Below are 21,785 nucleotides of genomic sequence, written 5' to 3' on the forward strand. Positions count from 1 at the left end.
CTGCAAGGGCGGGCTGTGTTGCCGTGCATTGCCACTGACAGATTTTAAATGTTTGCTCTCCTGGATATTGCTCAAGGATTAGTCTCTCCCTGTCAGAATGCCACCCCCTCCCCCTGTGCCCAGGCGTGCAGGTCCACCAAGCCTTGGCTCTGCGCATTCTTGTCTGTGTTCATTAGAATGTGGCTGTGTGTCTCCTTACTAGGCCCCAAAGCAAAGACTGGACAAAGAATGGAAATATTTGTATATTCTTAAAATAGGAATTTATTTCTCATTATAGAGTTATTCGATTGGAATCTCTTAGGTTTATTCATCTGTAGTAGAAAATAGAATATTTGAATCAGTTCAGAAAGACTGATCATCGCATTCACAGATGGTCAAACTAAAGAAAAATTGTTTTGTAAAATCTGGACTTAAAAACACCCATCTTATATTTTAGGAAAGCTTAAATCAAAGGGAAATGTAGAGTGCCCCACCAAAACAGGCTGGGGTAAAGGATGTTCTCAGTGAGGAGAGTCTCAGGGAAGGACGAGGGGATCCCTGTTTTCATCTGTTGTGTGGATATTACTCTGTGCTTCTTGGAAAACGCCTGCCAGGTAGATTTTCCTGTGCACGTGACTTCTACCTGGTAGACACCTGAAAGCAGGGATCTGCAGGTGCCTGGGGGTCGGGTTCTTTGATTAAAATATATAAATAAATAAAAATAAGTTTAGGGGCTGGCCCCGTGGCTTAGCGGTTAAGTGCGTGCGCTCTGCTACTGGCGGCCTGGGCTCAGATCCCGGGCGCGCACCGACGCACTGCTTCTCCGGCCATGCTGAGGCTGCATCCCACATACAGCAACTAGAAGGATGTGCAAGTATGACATACAACTATCTACTGGGGCTTTGGGGGAAAAAAAGGAGGAGGATTGGCAATAGATGTCAGCTCAGAGCCGGTCTTCCTCAGCAAAAAGAGGAGGATTAGCGTGGATGTTAGCTCAGGGCTGATCTTCCTCACACACACACACAAAAAAAAGTTTAAATAAAGAAGTCCCTAAACATGGGCCGGCCCCGTGGCTTAGCGATTGGTTGCACGCGCTCCGCTGCTGGTGGCCCGGGTTCGGATCCCGGGCGTGCACCAACGCACCGCTTCTCCGGCCATGCTGAGGCCGGGTCCCGCATACAGCAACTGGAAGGATGTGCAGCTGTGACATACAGCTATCTACTGGGGCTTTGGGGGAAAAATAAATAAATAAAATTATAAAAAAAAAAAGAAGTCCCTAAATAAAGAAATTAAGAGTTTAATATGGCATGATGTGTATTCATTAATGTGAGACACGTCTACTCATCCTCAAGTAGCTTAATTTCTTGCAGAAAAACGTTGCTATTGTTTTTGGAGATATTACTGGAATTGTGAAAAGGGTTGGTATGCATACATGGTCTCTCTTTTTTGGGAATGAGAATAGAGTCTGGGAATTATGTCCATGTTTGACAGATGGGAATGAGTGAATTGTAACTTTAGAAAAGGCAGGAACACTGCTGTGATGCTGTGTGTGTCCTAACCTGGATTAGTGCCAGTTGATCACTTGCAGGGGCCCCTGGGCATTTGAGACATCATATTTTAGGAAGGAAAGTCTGTTTGTGCTGAGTAAAATCCTAGGAAAATGAAGTATTATTTTGCCCATGAGACATTGCAAGTTTTGTATTCCTTAATAAATACATGTTTGTTCTAAAATAAAACAGACTGTGATTGTATCCAAGGGCACTGCTTGCCTGAACAGATTGAATATAGAAAGGAAACCTGTCTGTAAGCTGGTTATTTTTTCAAGGGACAACATCAAGAATCAAAGGGACAACATCAAGAATCAGTTCTTTGTCACACCCGGGTTTGTCCTGAGATGCCCTTGGGCCGTCACTGCAGTGACCATCACTGTCATCACGGTTCTCAGGTGATGGTGTTATTAGAAAGGCACGTCTAAGTGCAGTTGTGACATTCCAGTCCATCATGGAGCTCTCCGTCTTCAGGGTGGTAGCCGCCCCCATGCGTGGTCGGAGGCAGCTCTCAGTAGAGGGAGTCTTTCCGAGGGCCAAATGCCCCTTATAGAGATCTTGTGAGAAGGAAGCCTTGCAGGAGTTGCCCTCGAACTCCTCACCCTGGGGGCTTTTTTGAGACCAGTGTAAATTGGTTCTTGGGAGCTCATTATTTTTCAGGAAATATCTTTAAAAGGTCACAGGTGGGCTTGGAACTGCTCCCTCAGCAGGCCCTCCCTTGGCCTGAGGTGGAGCTGCATGTGTTGAGCTTTGTGGAAGGTCTCCTCAGGCGGTGGGCCTGGGACACGCGCTCTTCAGCTCCCTCTCTATTTGAGGGTTGTAGGCTGGCCCTAAGGACTAACCGAAGCACGTATGTAATGTTTTATTCTCACCATGCTTTCTGATTGTGTCGGGAGTGCTTTTCAAAGTGCGAGATACGGCCCATTGATGGATGTGAAATAATTTAGTGGATTGTGACTAGCATTTTTTTAAAGTAAAATAGAAAATATCAGGGTGTATTGTAAGTGATTAGGGCGAGTATGACTTTGTGATACCTGTTTTTAGGTACACACACACACACAAATGTAGGTACAAATGGAGTGGAATGTAAGAATGTCTTTCCTACTGTGTTTCCTGGTCAAAGTTCAAAAGCCATTCTGGTAAAAGATTTATTAGTTTTCAGCAAAAACTTAAAAGCATCCCATTCATTCTGCAATTCAGTCAGCTACACTTTCCTCACCTTATCTAATTACTGAGAGAGATTCTGAGAGACACAGTTTGTAGGATTCCCTATTAAATTACGAGGACTTCTATTTCCTGTGTGAAGGAATTTTTTTTTTTTCTGGAACGCCTTCCAGTGAGCTAATAGAAGGCTTATATTGGGAAAATTTAATTACTATCTTATTATTAACTAATAGTAAAACCACTTTTTTATGCTCAATTGAAGAATTTCTTTTTCAGGTTTCTTTGCTGCAGAATGAAAGTGTAGAAAAAAACAAGAGCATACAAAGTTTGCACAATCAGATATGTAGCTTTGAAATTGAAATTGAGAGACAAAAGGAAATGCTTCGAAATAATGAATCCAAAATACTTCATTTACAGGTAAGAAGCTTAAGACTATGGCTGGATCAAAGGGCAGAGAAACACGTCTGTGTTCTCCTTCAGGACTTTCTCAGTGAGATGCTTGAGCAGAAGCCCTGACCTTTGTCAAACAGAGGGGACTTGTTTCTCTTACTTAAGTGAAGACGCAGGAAAGGCGGCCTGGTTAGTGTGGGCCCAGCCTGGGAGGGCCTCCTTGCCTTTTCCCTGGAGAGCCGGCTCCATCACCGCTCTTCTGTGCCTTTGATTCACTGTTGGTGAAATAAGACTTAACGCCCATGTCTTTAAAAATTAGCTGTTTTTATTGTTATTAAGATTTCATATTGTTCATGAGTAGTTATGTGTAAAGTTTCACTTCCTAAAGTGAAGTGAAGCCAAACTATTTTGTTCTGAATTTTCGTGTGACACACGTACTCACCCCACTTTTTTCACCGTAGTGATCCAAAGGTACCTCCAAAACAAACACATAGACCTTTGCTACTCTGAAAAAAGGTGATTGTATAAATAGGCCTGATTAAAATGTTGCTCCTCGTTTCTGTTATCAACACAGGTCTCCATTAGTTACTTGTTAGTATATTATTTTTGTAGATACTATCTGCACATTAGCTTACTCATAGTGTACATTCGTTATAGTAATTCCCATGTGTATCACACACACCCATGGAAGAATCACTAATACGTTGCCAAAATGGTTTTTCAGTGCTTGCACTTACGGTGTTTCCCTAAATTATCAGGAAGAGAAACTATTTCTGATAGCTCAGAGTCACAGCATCTTTGAGAATGCCTTTCCTCCCATTTTTACATTGGAGATTAGTCATAGTGCCTTGAATTGCATAGGGATTTACTAAATTAATTTCATTTGTATTAAACTTGGTGGTTGTCCAGAGACAAGGAAAAACAATGAAACATTAGATTACATTAGAAAAGATACAAGTTATTAGTATTGAATCAAGCCAAAAAAGTACAATGTCACCTAAAATACCAGCAAGCCTCCTACTGGGTGTTGCTGATGTTTTGCTGAGGGCCCATGGAGATGTTGGTCAGAATGTCCAGACAGAGACCTGTCTCCACCCACGTGGCCCCACTGACTTGCGCTGTCTGGTGAACATTTCTAGCTCTTGGAAATGTAGCTGCTGTTTGTGACCTGTGGCTCAGAGAGGTGCTAGGAAAGGCCAAGGAAATTAATGTTATGCTAGAAAACCACTTGTTAAAAATATTAACAACAGAGTAAAGAATGAATAAGTAATGAGTTTATTTATAACATCGTTTATAACAACAAAAAAATTAGAATATACATAAGGAGGTCATAGATGCCCTTGTCTGAAACCTCAGAGATCTTATATGCATTCATCTCCCTCTCCATTTCCCCCTTTTCCAATGTGAGAAGTTTGAATTTACTTTAATTTACTTTTTAGTAGAGTTTAGTCATTTCACTGTGTCTGATTTATATCTTAAAACTTTTGTGATTGAATAAATCAGCAAGATCTAAGTCAAAAAGAAAGCAGGGAGCCAAGTCCCGGAGCCCAGAGAGGTGGAGCTGGAGCAGCCGCCACCGTTGTTAGGGCCCCCTTGCCTGGTGATAAGTAGGAGGGTGGTGAGTCGCCAGTCCTCTTCTCAGAAAGAAAAGCATGAAGGAAAATAGACTATATTTAAAGAAAGGGACTCAGATCAGACTGGATGCTCAACTCATGATTTCCTTAAGTGCAGGAGCAAGAGACTGAGAAGTGCTGAGAACTCCTCAGTGCGGTTCCCATTTCAGTAGAGTGGTTTGCATAGAACTGCATCCAACTGGATGATTTTGTGAAAGGTGAGATTTAGTTTTACCTTTGATATCACTGTGGAGCTGGCAACATTTGGCTGGCGATGAGAGAAATTCTGGACTGTCAGTCTTTCTGAAAACATTGATTGAAAACCTCTATGGGCAGGATGCCTGATGATGTTGGCTATATATGAGACGCACTTGGCCCAGGGACACTTTCTCTCCAGTTCTCCCAGACTCTTCTCCACCTCTTCAGCTAGAGCCTGGCTCAGACATGCGCCTCTCTTTATTTCATTCCTCATCTTAGAATCCTCCCAATTGCCCCGAGAAGAGTTTATCTTTTTTTTTCTCTCGTGAGGAAGATCAGCCTTGAGCTAACAAGCTAACATCCTTGCCAATCTTCCTCTTTTTTTTTTTTTTTTTTTTTGCTGAGGAAGATTGGCCCTGGGCTAACATCTGTGCCCATCTTCCTCCACTTTATGTGGGATGCCGCCACAGCATGGCTTCACAAGCAGTGCGTCGGTGCGTGCCCGGAATCCAAACCCAGGCCGCCAGCAGCGGAGCGCACGTACTTAACCACTACTCCACGGGGCCGGCCCCAAGGAGAGTTTATCTTAAATGCTATACTGTGGCCCAGAAAGCCTCATATGACAGGTCACTGTTTCATCTTTCCAATTTTGTCATGTTCTCCGGAGCAAGATGGTCCTTCTCTCCCCCCATCTTCCTTTCCTGACTCTTGCTGCTCCTCAAACACCTCAAATGTTAGTGTAAACACCTTCTCCTCCAGGAAGCCTTCCCCCACCCCCACCTCCTCAGTGCTCCTTCAGCCTTCTGCATTGGTCCACCTTGGTGATGACAGATGTGTTGATCTCTGTTTTGTCTCCTTCCATGTCTGATTCTCCAGTAGACCCTAAAATTGGAGTGCAGAATTCCTGATGGCCCTGGACATGGCTGACAGGGATGCAGAGCTGGTTAAAGGGAGAGGAATTTAAGTGTGTTTGCTTTCACTGGCCCAGGAAGGGTAGTTTCTTAGTATTTTATGTTTTAAAGAATCTGTTTTTCCTAATTAAAAAGACAGCCTAGCTGTTAGCTGAATTCCCACATTCCTGTTGTTAGTAGGAACTATATGAACTGAGCATTCTTATAGTCAGGGGGTCTGCAGGACGGAAGCAGAGCAGTGCCTGGCTGAAACAGAAGGACCAGCAGCACTGCATCCACGTGGTGCCTTAGCCTGGCCCCTGAGCACCACCTGCATTGTCGCATTTGGGCAATGGTTGGTACCCAGGTCCCTGTGACCCACATGGTAAGAAGTGACAGAGAGACAGTGATTTAAGCCCTGAAGTGCACAGTGCGTGAGACTGATAAATTGAGACTCTCAGAAAGCAAATCTTTTGATTAGGATTTATTTATATAGTGTGCAATCTGTGCCATTTCTCTCAGCTCCTGAATTCTTTTTTCTAATAAAATCCCACACCTGCATTTAAGATTTATTTTTATAGAAACACTACAGTGGCTGAGTGCAGACTGCTCTTCAAAAATGAAATAATGTTTTCTGCATTTTACAGAGAAAATTTGATTTAGATTGACATTCTGCTTTGAAACTGTACCATTTATGTAAATGAAAAGTCTGTTTAAAAATAGCACATTTTCGGGGCCAGCCCTGGTGGGCTAGTGGTTAAGTTTGGCGTGCTCCACTTCAGCGACGCGGGTTCGGTTCCCAGGTGCAGACCTACGACACTCGTCTGTCAGTGGCCATGCTGTGGCAGCGGCTCACATACAAAATAGAGGAAGACCGGCAACAGCTGTTAGCTCAGGGCGAATCCTCCTCAGCAAAAAAAAAACAAAAAAGGGTAAAAATAGCACATTTTCCCTTGCTGTGCGTGGAGCTCCTTTAAGTAATTTGGTTGAGCCTTGTGTGTGTGTGCGTGCGTGTGTGCATGTGCTCCCGTGTGCACGCGTGTTCCCTCCTGCACCGTGTGCCGACTGTGTTACTAGTTTGTAGTCAGGGGCCCTGCTGCCTGTACAGTAGCCCTCATTTCAGACTGCACAGTTCTGTTCTTGAGATCACCACATGCCTTCGTGCCACCATCCCATGCATGTTATAGTCTTGGGGAGGAGGCAGCTCAGCATCGTCCCTTTTTTCACCTCAGGGGCATAAGGCTTACAAGTGATGAGTGGCTTGTCCTGGGCCATCCTGCAACTCCTGGTTTACTCCTAGGTCCACCTGGTCATAAAATGGCATCTCTCAGAACTGTCATTGATTATTTCTGTTTTCATTAACTTCCCTCTTATGCTCACCAGTACCCACGTTAGCTTAGCTGACAGTTTTAGTAGGTAGAGTATGTGAGCACAGTTACAGACGTTCATGAGAAATATCTTATGGGTTTGGATGTTTGTTAATGTCAATAGTATTGTCCCCAGAAAATAGGCTTTGTGAACTGATTAAATATGCCTCTAGCCATATATATTTGAAAATAAAATAGTGACATCAGTGTAGAAAGAGGTGTTCTTTAGAGAAATCATTTTTACTTTTGACATGTTAGCTTAATTTCAAGGTTTCTTGGAAAGAAGAGGAAGAATAACACTGTACTTTTACCCTAAAAAAGTAACCCATATCGACCATGTTTGTTCCTTCATGGTTATTGACAGCCAGCAAAGGTGCTGAAATGTACTTGTTTAAAAATAGGCTTCCAGAAGGAGAAGTGAACGTGGTGGGCCCCTGGGGCTCTCCCCTGTGTGGCCATAGCTTCAGAGGCGGCCCCATTGCTCCACAGCTTCACTGGGGACTAGACTACCCAGACTTCAGGAGCTTTCTTTCAAAAATGCAAATTCTTTTTAGAAGTGAAAACTCTGTAGGTCCCCGGCTTCATCTAACAAGTGGGCACGCCAGTCTTTTAAAGCAGACTGGGCCCCCTAGCTGGAGCATGAGTCTCATCCCTCCAGTTACTATTACAAATGTAAATGGTCTGTGTTTTTCTGGAAAAAAGGTTTTCTGAATTAGGAAGCTAGAATAAAATCAAGCCTCACCGTCGACAGCCACATGTTCGTCAGCAGTGTTTCTGTGCCGCACTGGACACGGGGTGCTGGGCACGGAGCAGGTGGAGGAAGCAAAGCCCCACTCTTATAGGCGTCGGCCCCCTTGGTTTCACCCAGGGTCTGGAGACCTGCCGCCAGGGCCCTTTCCTGCTGCCAACCCTGTGCAGACGGTCAGGTCTCTGGAGCAGGTGCCGAGGTGGTGGCAGCTCTCTCTCCTGGGACCCAGACAGGGTTCTGGGGTGCTCTCCACAGCCACAGTGACAGGGCGGCCCCTCCAGCCCTGGGTCGGGGGGCAGCCGGGTAAGACCCACATTGTTTGGCCCCTGCTGATGGCTTGGCCCTTTAGGAAACGGAGGCCTTCACACAGAGCCCGTGGGTGTGACTCCAACATCCCGAACTCGAGACCCTAGGACAGAGTGATGTGGGGGCTGCCTGCCCTGCACCCAGGCAGGGTGAGGCCTCTCTGTGCCTCAGTCCCCTCCTCTGGGAAGTAGGGACCCTTGGTACCTATGTCCCCTGAGATACATTGTGGGCGTTAGACAAGATGCCCCGTTTGAGAGCTGGCATGGGCCTGCTGGGCTGGTCTTGTCTAGACGGCTGTCAGCTGACTGCTCTGTTCCTGACTAGCTGGTGTTTGATGGTGGTGGCCCAGTGTTTTTAGAGAGTTCTAATTGTGTTTTGCCTTTTTGATGCCTTTGGTTTGGAAGCGAGTAATAGACAGCCAAGCAGAGAAACTGAAAGAGCTCGACAAAGAGATCCGTCCTTTCCGCCAGAACTGGGAAGAAGCTGACAGTATGAAGAGCAGCGTGGAGTCCCTCCAGAACCGAGTGACCGAGCTGGAAAGTGTGGACAAAAGTGCAGGGCAGGCAGCTCGGAACACAGGTGAGGGCGGGCGGGACAGGAGCCGTGACAGGTCTGGGAGGGACCTGGGACAGGTGACATGTGTCTTGGACTACTCCTGGGAGCCTGGCCAGGTCCTGGGACTCTAGGTAAGTGCTGTGGCTTGAATTCGTGGGGTAAGTGGAACGTTAGGCCCATGCTGCCTTAGAGCAGTGCTTTCTAGCACAGATAATACGCATGCAGAGATGTGATGATTTTCCTGCTGAGATGCCTTTGGCAGAGACGGAAGTGTTTCCCACTTAGTCTTGTCCCTTCCTTGTGAGGCCCGCATAGTAGAGAGTGGGCGGAGGGTAGATGCCAGGTGGAGAGCACGTCTACTGGTTGGGGTGTTCTTGGCCATACTCATGAAGGCCCAAGGCACAGAAGTAGGCGAGGCAGAAGACTCAGCATGCTCAGCCAGCGGAGTGTTTCTGATACCAAGAAACGTCCTGGGGCTTGCTACTTTGGGGACTGAATGAATATGCTGAATGTTTGCATGAAAAGGGTTAATGGTGAAAAGGAACAGGGATTATTGTGATGCACATGAGGTTGGATTAAGCTGGTGGAGGACATCTTGTGGAGAGAGGAGCATCTTCAGCTCGGGGCACAGGTGACTGATCCTCAAGGCTGGAGGGCAGCCATCCCCTGCCCCCAGCAGGGCTCCAAGGGAACAGTGTGGGATGGGTCCCTCTCATGGACCCTGAGGTGAGGTGCCCTGTGCCACACAGGCCCTGGGTCCCCCAGGGTGTTGCCTCTCAGCAGGCTGTGACTGTGAGTGTTGGGGGCCCACACAGTGCAGGGATCTGAGGCCTGTGTTTCAGGACGTTCACGTGGCATGTGTCCTCCGCCTGATAGCCACAGTGATTTTATGTTGCTTGTTCAAACGCTGCTGGGGATTGGCTTCTCCAGCCTTTCAGTTATTCACGTGTCTCCCTCACCCCATCTCTCCTCGCCTGTGGTAGGCTTGCTGGAGTCCCAGCTGAGCCGGCACGACCAGATGCTGAGTGTTCACGACATCCGCCTGGCTGACATGGACCTGCGATTTCAGGTCCTGGAGACTGCCAGCTACAATGGCGTGCTGATTTGGAAGATCCGGGATTATAAACGGCGGAAGCAGGAGGCCGTCATGGGGAAGACCCTGTCCCTTTACAGCCAGCCTTTCTACACTGGCTATTTTGGCTATAAAATGTGTGCCAGGGTCTACCTGAACGGGGATGGGATGGGGAAGGGGACGCATTTGTCGCTGTTTTTTGTCATTATGCGTGGAGAATATGATGCTCTGCTTCCTTGGCCGTTCAAGCAGAAAGTGACGCTCATGCTGATGGATCAGGGGTCCTCTCGGCGTCATTTGGGAGATGCATTCAAGCCGGACCCCAACAGCAGCAGCTTCAAGAAACCCACTGGTGAGATGAATATTGCCTCTGGCTGCCCAGTCTTCGTGGCCCAAACTGTGCTAGAAAATGGGACATATATTAAAGATGATACCATTTTTATTAAAGTCATAGTGGATACTTCGGATCTGCCCGACCCCTGACGAGTCACTGGGGAGGTGGATTGAGCAGAAGGCAACTCCTCTGGGGGGTTTGAACCGGCTGTCTCCACCGAGGTCCTCGCACTCAGAAAAGGACCTTGTGGAACGGAGGAAGCTGCAGAAGGCGGCCGCGGGCCGGCGAGAGGAGCCACGCGTGAGGACACACCTGACACGTTTTCTATAGACTAGTACCACTGCACTCTGAAGAATTATTTATCCTTCGACGAGATAAATACTGCTGTCAGAGAAGGTTTTCAATTTTATTTTTAAAGATCTAGTTAATTAAGGTGGAAAACATGTATGCTGAACAAAGAACCATGATTTTTCTTCCTTAAACTTGAACACCAAAAAAAGAACACACACACACACGCACGCACGCACACACACACACACACACACACCTGGGGGTAGCTGGACATGTCAGCATGTTACGTAAAAGAGGAATTTATGAAATAATAATGCAATTCTGATATATTCATTCTAAAATTCAAGAGTGCAATCTTGTTTCAAATATAGTATATTGTCTATTTTTAAGGCCTCATCTGGTCTCTGTTTTAATAATTTGTTTGTCAGAAGACCCTGCAGTACACCTAGGTCTTTTTTGAAAGTCTCTAAATTCAGAATCATTTTTTAATTTAAAGTTCTAAAATAATTATTACTGCAAACATTTTATTTTAAAACGTTGATAGACTGATACTTCTTGGAAGAAAATGTAAAATATCAAACACTGGTTATCACTTGTGATAGGAAAGAGAATATTCAATCTGTTGTTATTTCTCGTTAGAAATGTAAACCTTCAATATCTGTCGTAGTTAATGACACTACTTCAAAATTATTATGAAAGGAAAATTGCTCATGGATGCTGTGCATCATTTTCAGATTTATAATTGTTTTCACCCTAAAATAGGGCATTAGTTGAACTTTGGAGTTCTAAACAAAATCCTGTAGGTTTTTAAAATTCTGCCCCATGTGTTCAGACAAGCTCTCTATTGCTGACAACACCGACCTTCAGTGTCCAGTGTCCAGGGGTGGGCAGGTGACTTGTGCTGAAGGAGGCCACAGCAGATGTGTTTCTTCATTCTGTCATGTTGCTGCATTTTGTTAACAATCTCCAAAAGCGACATTTTTGCATAGAGATGGTGGCATGCTGTACATGTGCCTTAGATGTGACATGCTGCTTCTCGACCCAAGCTTTGTGTTCACTGTAATTCTAGAAAGTGATAGTTTAACCAGACTTTTCTCTCGACCACTAGATCTTTGCCTCTTCAAGGGTCCTCAGACAGTTCTGTACCTGCTGAGGGAGCCAGGCTCCATCGTCGGCTTCTGGAGCCTCCACTGCTTAATTATCACCGATTCCAAATCTCTAGGCCCCAAAAGTGAGCCGCCTAGTCCAAGCGTGGGCTTGGTCCCAGCCCCAAGGCAGGAGTGGAGCAGATGCTGTGCCTGTGTCCCCACCTGGGCTGTGGGAGCCACATCACTCGAAGCAGAGCCCTCTGAGCATTCCAGAGACCGCCGCTCTGGGGGACCAGCCCAGGCTGGCTGACAGGCATTCCTGAACCACTGCTCTCTTGAGAAGGGTGGTCTCGGGGTCCGTCGTCTCAGCCTGCGCCTACCCAGATGGCATTTTCTCAACTCACTGTTTACCTTCTCTCAATGGTCCAACTGTGATTAGAAGCCGGAGCCCTGCCTCCTGTGCCCCTTTGCTATGCACCACGCTTCATGGGTGCTCTTACCACTGATGGGTGCTACACGTGACGGGTGCTTCTTAGGCAAAATCAATGTGTGTGAACCACCGCATCTGTGCCACTCATCCAAAAGACGCGCCCACAATTGGCCAGCTGGGCCGCGCACCTCAGACTGCCTGCCTCTGGGCTCCCCCCATGGTTGCGCGGGGACAGCTGGGTTGGTGCCCAGTGGCCCACCGTGTCTCTGGTGCTGCCATCTGCCTGGGTGTGCCTTCACCCCAGTGCCTGCTGGAAGTGCCCTCCTCCCACACACCGTCCCCATGCTTCCATAAGTGACCTCATTGGTTCCAAGCACCTGCCACGCCTTTAGTAGTTAAAACGCCCAGTTGTCTTCATCTCCTTTCCTTCCTCCACTCCCCCGGGATTGCTTTGAGGGCAAATCATCGTCATAGGTTCTGCCCAGTAAGGAGTCATGTGTCCCCACTCATAGAGGCGGGACTTCTGCAGATGCTGTGAATCACTGTTCTCTCAAAGGTGTCCCCGGCCTCCACCAGGCCTTGTCCCAGTTCTGTCCTGGAGACCAGAGGAGGGAGGATGCCTGGCAGTCCCTACCTGGCCTCAGGTGGCTTTCCTGAGGCCAGGGGTTACCAACAGGGACATCCCTGTGACTTCCTCCCCCTTCACTAAAAGTACGGACAATGTCAACAAACTTAGGATAAGCGACATCTTGGTCTGGTAAAAAAACAATTTTTTCCCTCCCCTGGGCTGACATCCTGCTGGGGCTGGGCCACCTGGCAGCACTCCTGGAAGTATCCGTCCCTTGGTGGGGGGCTTCTCCAGCAGCCCCTCCCAGACATGCTCCTTGGGGAGATGATAGGCCTTCCTGGCCTCCTCCCGATGAGCCCATAGGACATGGCTTTAGTAGCTGGCACCGTCCCCTGGGATGAGGATGTGACATGGCAGAAGCATCATCCTGTGGCTTGATAATGGTGGTAACGGGGTCGGATGCCTTAGGCCACTGTTCTGTGCACATCTTCCCTCTTGTGCACCTGGGATTTGCTGGAAAGCAGCCTCCTGGAGGACTTGAGTGTGTGACGTTGCCTCGACTGCACGCACCTCGCGTTGCTTCCACCCAGCTCCTCGGTGTCCTCATTTGGTGCTTGCCGCCCAGAGCCGGCCTCCGGCTGTGGTCTCCGTACGGCCGAGGCCCAGCTGCCCGGCCTGGAGTGGTCGGCCCTCCCCACTTCACAGGGTCCCAGCGACAAGTGAAGGGTGTCGTACACGGTGTGTACTGGGTGCGCTTTTCCCATTTACCAAAAGTGACAAAATTCCCCACGGGACGAAACTGTTCCAGTACTTTAGAGAAACCAACACTGAGTCTTGTGCACAGATTAAGCCAGTCGGCATCCCCATCAGCCTCGTCCTGGAGATGAAGGCAGCGTCTCTACTGGCCTCCAGTGGGTCTCTGGACAGGCGCTGGGCTTGCTCTCTGGCCACAGAGGCTGCTGGGGTCGGAGACGCTGGCACTGGGGGGCCACCGGGTGAGGTGAGGGGCCTGACCTCCAGGGCTGGGGCTTGTGCAGGGGGAGCTCGGGTCGCCGGGACCGGGTTTGACAGTGTGGGGCCAGCTTTGGGGGGGCCTTGGTGTGGTCGGCGCGAGTGAGGAGCCTTTCCCACAAGTTTGGGGGTCAGGGAGTGGGCTGGGTGACATTTGGCTCTTGGGGACTAGACCAGCCCTGGGCAGGCTGGAGGCAGCTTACCTGGGGCTTTTTTATAAGTTGTTTTCAGTTTCTCCTGGGTTTGTAGGTAACACAGAGGAGACAAATAGGGATTTGTATAAACTGTTCTAAGACCTGTCAGACAAGAGGCGCTGACCCCCAGAGAGCAAGTCATGAGTGCACGTCTACTGTGCAGGTGGACAGAGGAGAGTGTGTGATGGCCTCTGTCCAGCCCCACTTCACAGCCCGCTCCCAGAGCAGGGTCTGCGAGGCAGCACCGGCCACACCTAGACCCTGAAACAGCCAGGTGAGAGGGAAGGCTCTTCAGCAAGCAGTTCCTTCCCTCCTCTTCCCCTCTCGCCTTCCCTGCTCTGTGGCCCCAGAGGGCTGTGTGTGGGAAAGCCTGCCCTCCCTGGTGGCTGCCTCCACCAGGCCCTTCAGATAGCAGCCCAATTCCAGTGGCCTCTCGGACAGAACCGATGCCTCCAAGGCTTCCCCTAGACCACTATGGCCCACTTTGGTGAGAACGGGACAGCCAACCCCTCTCCAGACATCCTGTCTCCTCCAGAGTCCTCAGCCTCCCGGGACCGGGGCCATGTGTCCCAATTGACACCTGCTATCCCGGCAGCGTCATCAAGAGCACCCCCTTCACTCTTGGCAGTGTCGTGGTGGTGGTCACCCGTGGTAGGCCTGGCATCTTGCAGCCAGTGGGCAACATCCGGCAGAGGAAAGGGTGTCTGGATGGACCCTTAAACACAGCAGGGTCCCAAGGTGGGTCATTTCCTTGTCAGTCCAAGAGGGGCAGGGAGAGAGGCAGGACCCCGTCTTGCACCTGGGGGGTGCACTGCCTCCAACAGCCGGGGCCCACACCTCCTTCCCCCTCTGCACGTGAAGGAATGCCTTGGGGACTGTCATTCTGTGCCCATCACAGACATTTTTGGCCCCCAGCATCTCCGCCGATCTTCACCGGGTTGATCAGGAGCTCAGGCTCCTCGTGGGGCCTCTTACCCAAACCCTCCAAAAAGTGTCCCTCTGCTTGGAGTAATTATCAGTGCTGAAAAGGGCTCAGGCAGAGCTGTAAAATACTATTTTTTTACTTCCAGTCCAGATCTTTACTTATTAGAGTGCAGAGGAGAGCTGGGGTGAGTTCCAGGAGCTCCTTTGCATTTGTGAGATGAATGAGGGGTCTGTCACCCAAATCTACTTCTCAGCCCAAGACCATGGTTCTGTCTTCCGTTTGCAAATCTCAGTAGTTCTGTTTTCTCCAAAGTAGAGTGTGTCCACTAGGGTCTAGGTCAGATGAGGTCAGTATGAGGCTCCAGTGTCGGCAGGTGACCTGGTCAGCATTAGTCTCTGTCCAGGCAGTGCTGGTTGTCACCAGGGAGCCAGGGCCAGCGGGGGAAGGGAAGGGAGGCAAGACCCGGAAGCATCCTAGGGGAGTTTTTCCGCTGGTCTTGGGTGACTTGAGTCTGGAGGTTGATGGTTGGGTTTGAGGAGGCCTGAGTGGCACTGAGCAGTGCTTGCATTTCATTTCTCTTGCTGCTGCTGTATCTCGAGTCTGTCTCGTGAACTCTCACGATGAAGAAGAGGCTAACGTCCGGGATGGCTGTACCACTCCTGTAATTAGTGGTGATTGGTTTTTATAACTCAGTCCCTTAGACAAGGAAGATAACCTTCAACAGCAAACTAAATGACTTAATTGGTAAACACAAAAGCTGGCATTATTTCCAAGGATTTCTATAAGAATTATCTATAGAATCACATCTGTGATAAAGGAAGTGTGTAAATCCATGTAGACAATTGTGTAACATTTTTAGAATTGCATTTTCTCTGATGGCACACCTCTTCGTTCAGTTCTATTACCCAAAAACAAAGACCAAAGAAGGCCAATCTCTCATTTGACTCTGTATTTTTAATCTGCCTGTTTTAAAATTGCCGTCTGTAGTAACCGCTCGCTGTGAGGACCCATCTTGACAGTCCAAGTGATTGTGACCAGTGATTCACGTCCTGTGTTTTTCTGCTCTTCTAAGAAAAAACAGCAAAAGGACAGTATAAGTTATTGCTCAGCAATAATCATGTTGTTAATGGGAGTTAACAACATGTCTAATTTTCTGATAGCATTATTATGTTTTATATTTTTGTTTACTGTATATTGTGTGTGGTTTTATTTGGTATTTATTTGTGTTTTGAGGTCTTGCAATGTTTTTGTTTCTGATGCTAATAACTAAAGTTTGTAAGAGTGTAGAATGCAAAACTTTGAAATGCTAAACTGTCTCATTAGAGGAAAATAAATCTGACTAAGGATTCTTGGTTTCTTTATCAACACTGTCTCTCACAGGCATCAGGAATGGCCACCTGACAGTGGCCCTGGCCCCGGGGTGAGGGGAGTCTCACTCCTATGGGGCCTCCTAGGCTGTTCTCTTAGAAGTGGCCTGGGGCAGGGCCAGCCGCCTGGGCAACGACCTGTGTGGTCACAGAGGGCCCCACGCTCAGAAGGGCCCACGCTTAATGCAATGTTTTGCTGTCACTGTCTTAAAATTCTTAATTTTTGAAAAAGGGGCCCTGCATGCTCATTTTGCACTGGACCCTGCAAAAGCCATAGCCAGTCCTGCCCCTGGCTTCCTGGCCTTCCCTTCAGGTGAGGGCTCTGACCTTGAGCGAGTCCTGGGGGCCAGTGTACCCAGCAGCTACAGCCTCAAGTCTGTCGCTTGGTCCAGAGCAAGCAAGGTGGCCCTCACCTTCCCGCCAAGACCCTGCCTGGGCGTCTGGCATGGCAGAAGGGGGCCAAGCAGGGCACACAGACCTGGGGTCCCATCCCAGTTCCACCATTTTATCAGCTGTGGGACTTTGGGCTCTTTGAGCCTCAGTTTCCTCATCTGTCAAATGGAAGGACAGCATCTACCTCCGTTCTGAAACAAGGTGGTTATTAAAAAGCCATGCCAGCACTGACATTGTGGTGGTTGTGGGGGCTCCAGGTGACGTCTTCTAAGCAGCCACTCGTAGGAGCGTTAGAGGGTACAGGGCCGACACTGCCCACTCCCCAGTTCAGCACCAACGTGGCGGGTCTTGCATTTCTCTGGGTAGTCATGTGGGTCAGGCCCAGGAGCAGGAAGCCCTGCATCTCCCTTGAGGTCGCTCCTGAATTATCAGGTGTGCGGGCTGCTTTCCAACACTGGTACAACTGCTCACCCTCCTGCACTGTGGCTGCTCCTCCACGTGTCACCACCGCAGCCCCGCTCGGCCACTGGAGTGCCATGCTCAGCCTCACCCCCTTTCTCAAGTCATGGCTCAGGGCCAGGGCCAGGGGGAGAGGCCATCAGCCTCCCAGTGTGGCCCACTGGGCAGCCGGAGGGGTGGGTCCAGGAACAAGCCCCCAAGGGCTGCTCCACCCAGGGACTTGCGGGCTGGCCTGGAGGTCATTCACCGGCCTCTCCACATTCTCACAGCCACATAGTGGCCACACTGCTCCTGCTGTCCTTAGGCTGATGATGGTCTCGGGGGCCCACTGAAGAGTCCTCCCTAACCCACATCTATGGGACTGTGGGGGAGCACCTGACAGGGCTGCGTGGCCCCCCAGCTCTTCCTAACAGAGGCTCCCACCACCCAGGAGCTGCCCAGACAAGGAGGCACAGCCTTGTCTGCCCCTCTGGGGGGTCCTGAGTCCACACACCCCTGTGGTGAGGGGCTTGTGCTCCATCTATCTTCCTGGACACTTAGGCCTGGTGTCCCATGGTGGCCTTGACCACACCAGGGTCACTGAGTGAGATTCTGGGGGGCCCACAGCCACTGAAGCCCGAACCCCCAAGGACGGCCCCGCCCGCCGGGCCAGGTGCACAGTGGGGACGGCTCTGTGGGCAGGGCAGCCCGTGACACACAGCCAGCAGCACATGGAGCCACGTGTTCTTGGGGGTTTCCAGCTCCTTTGGATGGGGCCGCTCAGCTAGAATTTCAGAAACTAGATCCTTTTCTGTCTCCTTTTTGGCGTTTTTTTCTCTGAGTCCTACAGAAAGGAAATGGGAAGTAAACCCCAGGAAGAAGAGCACACTGGGCTGGTCGCACCTGGGCCAAAGGCACCGATGGGGACACCGGGCAGAGCCGGATGCAGATCTGGGCCTCTTTCCAGCAGCAGAAAGCAGACGTGATGAGAAATGGGATGTTCCGAGCAGCTCCTCCCAGGGCCCGGCGTCCGGCCCCACCCGAGCCCAGACCTCCCCAGGCACCGAGGGGAGCAGCGCGTCAGATTAGCTCAGGCCTCAGCCTTGGTCCACGGAGTCGGCACCGGGGGCAGCCCGGCTTCACCAGGGAGGCCGTGGTCCAGGCCTGCAGAGGGGCCAAACAGCTTGCGACCCTCACTGCCTCCCTCAGCTCAGGGGACCGGGACCCTGCAAAACGAGACTTCTTCCAGGTGAACTGGCAACTGGTGCAGAGCGAGGGATGGTGTCTGTGCGCCAAAGCAGAGCCATCCCGCGGGAACCAGGGATCAACCGGGAGAGTGCCTGAGAGCACACGGCACAGCTGTCCGCCACCAGAGATGCCGTATTCTGCAGGGTCTGTTTTAAGTAAGAAAAGCGTGGCCTGGAGAGGAGGGGGCGCAGCCCCTGGAGCCCACCCCACCTTTTGCTGGTCTTTTGTGACTGGTTTACAGTGGCGCTCGGACCTGCTCACATGCTCTGCAAGATGTTACTGGAATCCCAAGTGGATGAAGGCCTGGAGATGTGATGTCTCGTGAGGTAGGGGGGTTCCGTTTTCTGGAAATGGACAGCTGTGTGACCCAAATCCCGAAACAACAACATCTGTTCCCACCACCAGCACCAGAACTGAAGGGTCATAGTGCCCTTAGTGCAAAGGTCACTGCGGAGGGCCATCCAGGGCCTGTGTCCCTTCAGCGCTGCTTGGAGGCCTGCATTATGTGCCCGGTCGCTAGACGAAAACTTAGAGACAGAGGGGAAGCTCCCAGTGACCCAAGCCCTCGACCCCAGCCCTGCTCCTGAGTGAGGCCTGGACCTCTGGTCGGCCTTGGAGGAGGGCAGCGCTCAGAGGCCCACGAGGCTGCTCCCCTCCCCCCAGGCCCCAGGAAGCCGAGGGCTGGGCTGGCACTGGCAGGGGACGTAGGCCTGGATCTGAGGACCTGGAGAAGGCCGGCCCCGGGGCCGGGGTGTTAGGAGCAGGGACACTGCAGGCAGACCCCCGCCCCTCGGGCACCTCTCCAAGGTTTTCCTCGGCTGTAAAATGGGGATAATACTGGTATCTGCTCCCAGGCGGTGGTGGGTGCGTGAAGCCCGTGTGAAAAGCACTCTGTGTATGTGAGAGGGGGACATGCACCACATGTAGGGGCCACATGCCTGGCAGGAGACACCCTGTGGTGACCTCTTCCTGCTTGCTGGGGTGCCTGGGCTCTGGACCTCGCCTCAGGTCATTCAGCTGAGAGGCCTTCAACCACTGACAGGCACCCTGGTAGGGGGGACCACACGGTGGCTGTGGCACTGGGCTCCAGAAGGCTCCCCCCCGTCTCGCCTCCCCCTGTAGAGTTTGGGGCTCGGTCACCTAGTTGACGCAGCTTTGGGGGGCTGGTAAGGGCTGCCTGTGACAGCGCAGGGGTCCCCGCCCCATTGCGGGCAGCCCTTATACTCTGCCCTTACGTGGCCCGAGGCTCGTCCACTCACATGTCTTGGCCCAACCAGTCCCAGGGAGGAACAGCGAGGGTTTTGGGGCACCGAGCCAGTGTCCCTGACGTGCTGCGGCTCCTCTTGACCCAGAGACCTGTGAACTCCCCCACACACCCTCCCCTCCATACAAAGGTGGGGGGACAGGTGACAAACCTCCCACCCGGAAGGATGGGAGAGGGCGACAGGACGGCGGCGGGCCCCTGGCTGGACCCCTGCAAGAACCCTCCCCGTCTTGGCATGGGGGTTTAGTGACCAGCTCAGGGGCAGCTCCCAGCTCAGTGCTCCTGAGCCCCCTGGCTCCCCCGGATGTCCTCCTCTTTCCGTCGTCCACGGAAGAGGGGTGGATGATGCCCCGGGGCTGAGCCCCTCGTCTCCTGGTGCTCGCCTTACCCCCCATGCCAGGGTGGCAGCATGAAGGGGCACCAGGCCTCGTCTCGCCCTGGTGTCCTGTGAGGCGGGCGCTGCTACCCTGGCTTTGCGGGTGAAGGATGAAACAGAGATGCTAAGGGAATTGTGCAGCCTCACACAGCATTCAAACCCAGGACAGCCTGTGTCAGAGCCTGGCCCCACTACTCTTGGACACCACCAGGGGTGCCCCATATCTCCCCCCCGGGCTGACGAGCGGCCAGCTGAGCCCTATCCAAGCCAGGTGGAGACCCCCCCAGTTCACACCCTCCTGTGCTCCACTCTCACTTGCATCAAATCCAGCTGCCAGCAACTCCCCCAGCCTCACCGCCTAGCCTTCCATTCCATGCCCCCATGTGTGGGCTTCTTGCCTTCCTTGCGGGCTCCCTCACGCTCCTGCCTCAGGACCTTTGCACTGGCTGTTTCCTCTTCCTGTAGATATCCCAGGCCTTGGCTTGATGTCCCTCTCACAGAGGCCTGCCCTGGCCACCTTGCCTAAACGGCTCCCGCAAACCCTCACAGCACACTCCAGCCGTCCCCTTGGTGCTTCTTCAGGGCTCTGATGAGAACCGAGGGGTGCATCTTGTGTCCATCATGCGTCTCCCTGTCCAGCAGCAAACCCAGGAAGGCGTGCTCCCAGTCCTCCTGCAGGCCTGACACCACGTGTGGGGATGAATGAAAGGCCCAAAGAGAAATCTGGAGGTTGGAGGGCAAATCACAGGTCTGAGGGTCAAAGGATCTCTGGGCTGGCCTGGCAGAGGCCTGTGTGGGGCTGTAGGGCCTGGGGGTGACCAGCCTGCCTTCGGGAGTGTCAGCCCACCCTTCCTTTCATGTGTATTTTTGGAGCGTCTCCTGTGCTCCAGGCAGTACACGCAGAGAGTGAGCAAGGCCACACCACACGGGGCGCGTCGTGGTGGATGCTGACAGCGGGAGCACAAGATGGCCTCTCTGGGGAGGTGACTTTGTGCAGAGACCTGAGTAAAGGGAAGCCATGCTGAGAGGGGCTGCCCTCATCCTCTCTGCCCCCCCCCTCCCCCGGTGTCCAGGAATAGAACCATGCACGCTGGAGCCTCAGTCCCTCCAGAGGGACACTAAGGCCTAGAGAGGTGCAGGGACCTGGCCAAGGCTACACAGCAAGTCTGGGACAACCTGGGGGGGAGGAGCTAAGGAATTGATCATGGAGTTAGATCTGTCCCCAGAATTGTGGAGAAGGGAGTGGGGAGGGAAAGAGGCAAGGGAGTGATTCCCCGGCCCTGGGAGTCTGCGTGGGGACCATGGCTGCGGGCAGGTCTGCCCACCCTCACCGCCACCCCCAGGGCTGCAGGGCTGTCATTCATGGTGCCCTCACACCAGGGGAGGGCCGTGAAGGCCAATCTGAGCACAGCAACTCCGGGTCACGTGAGTGGTGCAGAGTTGAAACAGGAACCAACCAGAGACCTCGCGGAGACCCTGCACAATGGCCTAACCAGGGAGGGGCAATCCAGCTCTCCCAGGCCACCTTCCCTGTCACGAGGAGAAGGTTGTGCGCAGAAGGAAACCAACACAGTGAGGGCAGTCAAGCCAAGACAGAGACATACGGACAGACACAAAGACCAGACAGCCCGAGCCCCTGGATCCAACCTTGCCTGAAGCAGCTGCTTCATGGGATTTCCTAGTTACGGGAAGGAACTTTCTTTGGGACTTTGCATTTCTCCCACTTCCCAATGACGTCCTGACCAGTTCAAAAGCGTGTGCCCACATGTACCTGGGTGTGCGGCCACCTGTGCTTGCAGTTTCTGTGAGCACGTGACACCTGCGGCGTGGTCCAACCTTCCCTTGTCTTTGCTCCTGAGGCATTCTGGGGACCCTGTGGCAGCTCTTGGGCCAGGGCTGGTGCCCGTCTCCTGCCTTGGCATGGGCTCCTCTCTGAGCCACCTCTGATAGCTGGACCCACCTCCAGCCTCTGCTCGGGGATGCCCCTGTCCAGGTAGGGGGATGGATGCCAATACCCAACGGCTGACCA

General features: G+C 51.6%; 1 protein-coding gene across 6 annotated transcripts in view; it reads left to right on the plus strand.

Annotated features, from left to right (window-relative positions):
- TRAF3 (TNF receptor associated factor 3) overlaps positions 1 to 12,991 on the plus strand; it is a 114,064-nt gene extending 101,073 nt beyond the window's left edge. For all 6 annotated transcript variants that reach the window (XM_058567754.1, XM_058567753.1, XM_058567756.1 and 3 more), the window contains 3 exons: positions 2,967 to 3,107; positions 8,607 to 8,781; positions 9,741 to 12,991. In XM_058567754.1, coding sequence (XP_058423737.1) covers positions 2,967 to 3,107; positions 8,607 to 8,781; positions 9,741 to 10,312 — 888 coding nt within the window. In that variant the 3' untranslated portion in view covers positions 10,313 to 12,991. The remainder of the gene's footprint in view (positions 1 to 2,966; positions 3,108 to 8,606; positions 8,782 to 9,740) is intronic.
- Positions 12,992 to 21,785: the final 8,794 nt, after the last annotated feature.

This window comes from Diceros bicornis, chromosome 24 (genome assembly GCF_020826845.1).
Source record: "Diceros bicornis minor isolate mBicDic1 chromosome 24, mDicBic1.mat.cur, whole genome shotgun sequence".
Taxonomy (NCBI): Eukaryota; Metazoa; Chordata; class Mammalia; order Perissodactyla; family Rhinocerotidae; genus Diceros; species Diceros bicornis.